The sequence below is a fragment of the Pteropus vampyrus genome, unplaced genomic scaffold, assembly GCF_000151845.1.
Source record: "Pteropus vampyrus isolate Shadow unplaced genomic scaffold, Pvam_2.0 Scaffold126, whole genome shotgun sequence".
Lineage (NCBI taxonomy): Eukaryota > Metazoa > Chordata > Mammalia > Chiroptera > Pteropodidae > Pteropus > Pteropus vampyrus.
Genome location: NW_011888907.1, coordinates 426,453 through 433,426, shown reverse-complemented (window position 1 = coordinate 433,426; position 6,974 = coordinate 426,453). Strand labels below are relative to the sequence as shown.

At 56.5% G+C, this 6,974-nt stretch overlaps 1 protein-coding gene across 1 annotated transcript in view; it reads left to right on the top strand.

Moving 5' to 3' along the window:
* The window catches only part of PDLIM2 (PDZ and LIM domain 2), a 15,044-nt gene extending 8,270 nt beyond the window's left edge, over window positions 1-6,774 (top strand). The window contains 4 exon segments of the mRNA XM_011366899.2: window positions 3,022-3,104; window positions 3,325-3,470; window positions 4,986-5,103; window positions 6,123-6,774. Of these exon segments, the coding sequence (XP_011365201.1) occupies window positions 3,022-3,104; window positions 3,325-3,470; window positions 4,986-5,103; window positions 6,123-6,300 (525 nt within the window). The 3' untranslated portion in view covers window positions 6,301-6,774.
* The last annotated feature ends 200 nt before the right edge of the window (window positions 6,775-6,974 follow it).

Here is a 6,974-nt window from a genome sequence, read left to right as displayed (position 1 = left end):
GACGAGGCCCAGCTGCTGGAATCCTACCTCTGGCTGATTATGCATTCCAGAGAGCAGAGCCTTTGGGGGTGGCTGGGGGAGGGTACCAGAAACTGGGGACTCTGGAGGAGGAAGGAGTAGGGGCTCCTTGGTGACCTGTGCTGGGCCTGCCCTGTGGGCTGCCAGGCAGTATGGGCATGCAGATGTGTTCCATGAGATCCCTGCCTTTAAATAACTTAAAGTGTAGCTGTGGAGATAAGAAAAACAGACAAAACAGTTCTGGAACAATTAAACACTAAACAGTGTGGTCTTAATTATAAAAGCAGGAGGCCTTCTGGGAGGGGAGAGTTGAGTGTGGGCTGGGGTGGCCTGCGACGGCTTTGTCAGGAATTTTGCTGGAGGGTCGGGAGGTAGGACTAGGTAGGGTTTAGATTAGAGGCTGATGAATGGGGGGTGGTGAGGGGAAGCAGTGGTACAAGTAAGGCCTATGCGTTTGGGCCTAGGGGGCCTCCTCAAGGAGGATGGAGCTTTTGGCTGAGACCAGCCAGGAATGAGCTTGTCCTGGGGCATGGCTGGAGAAGGGCTATGCATTCTGGTCTCCTTCCTTGTGGTGTCCTCAATACAGGCAAAGGGGACATGCACATGGTATGTGGCTTTCAAACCAGCAGTGGTACCTTGGAACTTGTTAGAAAAGCAAATTCTCAGGCTCCAGCCTAGACCTACTAAATCTGGTAGAGGTTGTAAGGAGTAGGGTGGGGGCGCCGTTCTGTTTCAAGGAGCTCACAGGGATCGGATGCATGAAAAGTTTTGAGGACCATCCGAGTTGTGTGAAGAGGAGCCCTGGGCTGGATGGCGGGGAGATGCGGCGGGAGAGGGTTAGTCCCATCTCCACCGTGTAACCCTCCCTCTCTCTGCGCCTCCGACTCAGAGCCGATGCTTTCTGAGCTCCCTTCTTTGACCCAAGATCCCTCCCTGGTCATTCCTTCAACAAATATCTATCAGGAGCTGCTTTGGGTCAGGCACCCTTCTAGGCTCTGGAGACGCAGTGGTGGAAAAACAGAGAAATTCCTAATCCAACAAAACTTGCATTCTGGTCTACAAATGAGGCCGGGGTCCAATGGCATGGGAGTCACAGGGTCCCACAGCTCCCTTGTGAGAGTCACTGTACACTTCAGCACCTTAAAGGTTCTAAGCAGTCCTGCGAGGAAAAAAAAAAAAACCATTTAATTTTATTAATTTCCTAAACTTGTTTACCTGCAGTATTTCTCCTGGGACCCTCCCTTCCCTGCCACTCACCTTTTAACATCCCGTGTTCCCCCAGAACACATTTTGAGAGGTGTTGGCCACCTCAGCCGGGCAGGTGAGCAGGTTTTCTGGACTCAGAGGTGAAAGGTCCCCTCTGTGAAGGCTGAGCTGACTGGGAGGGAGGGAGGAGAAAGGCAGAGCCTCTCCCAGTTAAGGAGCTGGGTGCCTCTACACCAAGGTGTGGTGGTCTGGTGGGAGAGAGGGGGCAGAGGTGACTGTAGATGAGGTGCCCCCATCCCAGTCTGCTGTGGCTGCAGCCTTGCTGCTGGCTCCTCAGCGGATTGAGGCTGCCCTGAGCCAAAGGCACAGGATGCCACCAACCCTAATGGTGCCCTTCTGGAAACTGGGGGTTCCTCCCTCCCCCACCCCCCACAACCTGGGTAGGCAAAAGCCTTAGTGAGCAGATACGGAGTGAGAGCAGTGCCTCTCCCTCTGTCCGGCTTAAGGGCTTGGCTTTTGGAGGGACCCGGGCCAGATTTCAGCCCTCCCTCTCCAATGGCCAGTGCCTCGATTCAGGGCACATGTTGGGACGGCGAGATGGAATACAATTCTGGAGTAGCTATCTGGAACTGGCCGTCATTCCTGAGGAAATTTTCTTACTGTCTGTTAGTTGACCACACGGCACTAACTGGGCACCCAGGAGCCCAGGTATGGACTCCATGCTCTGCCTCCGGCTCCCGGGGTGGCTTGGATCAGCCACTTTGTCCCTCTGACCCTCAGTCTCCTCACCTAGACCGTCTTCCCAGAGAGTGAAGAGCAGAGAAATGCAAGCTGGTGGCAGAGGCGGGTCGGGGTCTAGGGCTGTCTTCTCGAGACTCTGACATTTATTTCCATTTTAGCTTAGGAATTCATGCAGTTTTTTCATTTGACCTCATAATTCATTTCTGACTTTGAATTTTAAAATCAAGGGACTTTGGCTTTTCAGGAAACTGTGCCCTCGGCGCCACGCTGCCTGGCGGTCTCCAGGGCCCTCCTTTGCGTGGGATGGGCCAGAGAGGAAGCAGAGCGGGGAGGGTGAGGAGGCCAGGAAGCGGAGCGGTATGAGGCGGGAGGCCAGATGTCCAGGTGGAGAGCAGGTGTAAGAGCCCAGGACGGACCATGCACGCTGGGGAGCTGGGGTCGGCCTGGAACTGGCCTGGCTCCCCGAGGCTGCATGGGGCGGGCCCAGGACCTCCCGGGGTGGCTGGGAGAGGTCAGCCCAGACTCCGGCCCTCCTAGGAGGACCAGCTTGTGTGGGAGAGAAGTCATTTGTGCAGCCCCAGCCCTGGCTCCCACAGGGGTCTTGGCCTCTTCGCTCCACCCCTTTATGCTGCCTTTTCCTCTCAGCAACAGAGTTGGCTTCTCTGCTGGTTCTGTCGGAGGATCCAGGCCCCAGGATGCAACATCTTTCCAAACACATGGCCTGAGATAACAAAGGAATGTGCATTGTGTCCGAACTTAGCTGGTTGTCACCCGCTGGTTTTCACGCCACCCCTTGCCCGGTCCGCTTGCAGAACCCTCGTGCCTCCATAGCTGGGTGCTCCCTCCCTCCCCTCTGGGACGGAGCTGGAGCCATCCCTGATGTGCTGGCTCTGAAGGCAGGGTCAGAGTGATGGCCCCTCATGGAGATTTGCTGGTCAGCGAGGGCTGGGAGCCCTCTGGTGTTGGGTCTGGGAACAGCCGGCCTTGGTGGCCGATGGGTGTGCTGGCCCAAGGCACTGGCGCTGACTCCTCCCCTGGTGCCTCTCCTTCCTACAGGCGGGTCTCGGCCGCGCTGGCACTGGCGACTCGGCTGTTCTGGTGCTGCCGCCTTCCCCAGGCCCCCGTGTCCCCAGACTCAGGTACGGGTGAGCCCTGGAGGATGGGGTGGGGTCTTGGAGGGCTGGGAGGGACAGGAGACTGGCTTCCCAGAGAGGGATGAGGAGTCCCTGCCTCTCTAAACCCAGGTGGCTTTCCTCTGGCCCCTGGAATCCTTTCTTCTGGGACATCCATTTGCTGCCCCCATGTTCTGCCTAACACCCAGAATGGACCCTCACTCCTGGCTGCCTCCCATCCCCACAGTGTGGACTCAGAAGGGAGAAGCCAACTCCTGGGAGAAGACTCAGAAGTCTTCAAGATGCTTCAGGAAAATCGTGAGGGACAGGTGGCCCCCCGACAGTCCAGCTCCTTTCGGCTCCTGCAGGAAGCCCTGGAAGCAGAGGAGAGAGGTGAGGCCTTGGGGGGCTCAGGTAGGGAAGGGAGGTTCCCCGGGACACCTCGGGGCCCTGAGTGGACGTGTCGTTGCCAGTATTTCTTAAGTGCTCATCATGGGAGCAGGCGCCGAGGGGTGCTGACTCCTAGAAGCCACAGGCCCTGTGCTGAAGGAGCTTACCATCTGGTGGGCTTACGAGGGGTGCCCCAGAGCTGCCGGCTGGGGTCAGGAAAGTGCCAGCGGAACAACAGAGGCTGGTGGTGGGGTCTCCAGCCAGGGCTTCGCGGAGGAGGAGGGATTTGACATGGCCCTTGGAGAGAGATGAAGCCTTTAATAAACAGCCTTCAGATGGTGGCAGGAGGACGGTGGAATGTAGCGCTGGCCGCCCGAGGGCTTCTGGGTGTGGGAGCGGAGAGCAGCGGGCCTGGCAGCAGGGAGTGTGGCCATGGAGGTTAAGTGTCTGCTGTGAGGCCGTGCGTGCCAGGCTTAGGAGTGGCCTAACTCAGGAGGGCTGGTTAAGTAATGCCCGGCAGTGCCTGAGATGCCAAAGTGAACAGTACAGATAATGCGGGCTCTTGTCATTTGTTTACTGTCCCGTTGATGGGCCAGCCGTGTGCAGAGTGTGGAGACAGAAGGTGCTTAGGACCTACGTCTACCCACGGGGCACTCTGTTTATTGGGGCTGACAGGCCTGCCCAGCTCCCACAGAGGTGGACGGTGCTGCAGGAGTTCTTGTGTGTGTTGGGGGTGGGGCACTGCCCTGGTCCAGGAGAGAGATGGGGAGGGCTTGCCTGGCCAGTAGCATCAGGGTGTGAGAGGATGGGATGGTCAGGAGAAATATGTGTGTGGCAGAATCACCAGAACCTAGTGTCTGGTTCCAACTCTGATGTCTGTCTCCTAGAGGTATTCACGGAAGAAGGGGTGGAATGAAAAAGTTTGGAGCCAGTCTTGTCCCTCATTACTTTGAGGGAGCCAGGGAGGCAGTGGGGTGAGGGGAGCGCAGACGGATGGTGATATCACCAGTGGAGTCTTGGCATCGGCTGCAAATAGGGACCTTAACTGACGCATAACATCTGTACTTCCTCTGAGTGTGGTCTAAGGCTCAGATGCAATAATTCACTTAAGAGCCCTTTGAAAACTGTATAAAGGTATCATGTGCTGTGATTCTCTATTCTTACCCTCCATTAATATCATCGTGACTGGGCCACGTAAGAGGAAACGTCTGCTCGGCGTGCCATGTTGGACACTCAGTATGGACGCTCCCTGGGCTGTTGCCTTAGCTCAGGCTAACTCAGCCTCAGATGTGCTTTCTGCACTTGCCCAGCCCCAGCCAAAGATCTGGCGTGATCCCTTTCTTCCTACATTCCTCACTTTCATGACCAGTGTTACTCCAGAGGCCCCCCTGTCAGTGTGTCTGTAACTGTGAGTGTCTTCAGCATGTTGGAGCAGGTAGAGCATGCGAAGTAAATATGGCCTGGATGCTGCTGCGGTGGATGAGCTCTGATGTATCTGTCTGCCCCCACCCCTCCCAGGTGGCACGCCTGCCTTCCTGCCCAGCTCACTGAGCCCCCAGTCCTCCCTGCCCACCTCCAGGGCCCTGGCCACCCCACCCAAGCTCCACACGTGTGAGAAGTGCGGCACCAGCATTGCGTGAGTGTTGGCAGCCTGGGAGGCCGGGTGGGGGCAGGGTGCAGGGTGCTCTTCAGAGGGGCCTGCATAGAACAACCAGTCAGGGACCTGCGGGGCGGGGGGCGGGGAGCATTGCCACAGTGCATCTGTGAGTAGTTCCCTGGGTAGTCATCATCAGCCTTCTCAGAATGGCTGTGCTGGCTTCTTGATGCTGCATCTCCTCCTCCCTGGTTTCCTTCCCTGCTCCCTGGAGGAGCGAGATATGCTACTACTTTCATTTCTCCCCAGTCACCTCCCAGCCTCTGGAGATCTGCCTCTAGATGAGGTGACTTCTCCTGGAAAATCTTGCTCTTATCCCTCTGGAACAGGATAAATTTTCCAGAGATAGGTTCTTTTTTTTTTTTTCTCTGTGGGTGGCATTATAAGGTGGCCACAATCTCTGGAAAATTGTTGAAAGGCCCCCCCACCACCACCGGAAAAAGTTCTTATGTGCACAGTGCAGAGGGTCAGATGACTCACTAGGCAAATCCCTTAACCTCCTGGGCCTTAGCATTTCCTCTGCAGAATGGGGTACTCCCCCTACCTTCTGCTTCCACAGCGGGGAAGTGTCAGCAGCAGCAGCTCCAGGCTTGTTAGCTCATTCCTGGGCCACACCTCCAGAGTTTGCTCTTCAGGAGGTCCCTGGCCCCAGATTTTACATTTCTAGCTTGTCCTCAGTTGGCGTGATGCTGCTGGTCCTGGTGCTTGGGACCACACTTTGAAGACCACTGCTCCATTAATAATCCAGAAGATTTGAGATGGGGTTTATCTGCCCTTTGTGGGACAGGAATGACTTTTTTTGGATTAGGGGTTCTGGGGGTGGGGGCCGGTCGGTTGTTGAAGTAAGATTTCTGAGAGCAGGCTTGGGGGGTCAAGAGTCTGAGATTTGGGGATCTTCTCAGGTCCGGCCTCTGGGCTCTAGGGAAATGGGAATGGGGGATCAGGCCTAGTGCCCCAGTTCCCCAACCCCAGGCTAATGGCTCTCCTGCCTCCATCTGCAGGAACCAGGCTGTGCGCATCCAGGAGGGGCGGTACCGCCACCCAGGCTGCTACACCTGTGCCGACTGCGGGCTGAACCTGAAGATGCGTGGACACTTTTGGGTGGGGGATGAGCTGTACTGTGAGAAGCACGCCCGCCAGCGCTACTCAGCGCCCCCCACCCTCAACGCCCAGGCCTGAGCACCTGCTGCGCTCTCGCCCCGCCCTGGGCTCTGGGAACCTCCGCGCCTGGGCCATGCCGATGGCAAGTTGGCATAGAAAGGTGACGGTGGGTGGTAGGGCCCCTTCCTTCTGGCTGGATGTGGCCAGAGGCTGGGGCCTGTCTTGGGGTGTGGGTGAGGGCAGCCTCACCTTCCCGGGTTTTTGCTAGATGCTCTTGCTTCCCCCCGCAGGACAGGTTCTGCACCAAAGTCTGAGGTGGGCTCTGCATTGGACATCTTTGTGCAATAGGGGTTAAGCAGGCTGGGTCATGGGGATTAGCATCTAGAAGGATAGGGGCGGCTCAGAGGCTAAAGGTATTCACTGTGTAAAGTTTCCAACGTGTGAACTTGATAAACATGTATATATACACACAGACATACAAAGAAAATAAAATAGCTGGCCCTCTTCCCTGTCCTTTCCTGGCCCAGGGCCCTGGGGATGAGGTTCTCCCTACTACTGGATGGAGAGGCTTTATTTATATATTTTTCCCTCTTATTCCCTCTACACCCCGTTGCCACGCCCTCCCCCATATCAGCTGCCTAACCACGTGACGCCCCTAGTGAAGAGGCTGCTTCTTTTGGCCTGCTCTTCTGGGACCCCTTTGTAAAGATGCCAGTTTTACTGGGATGATCCTTGGTACTTTAGAGGAGTAA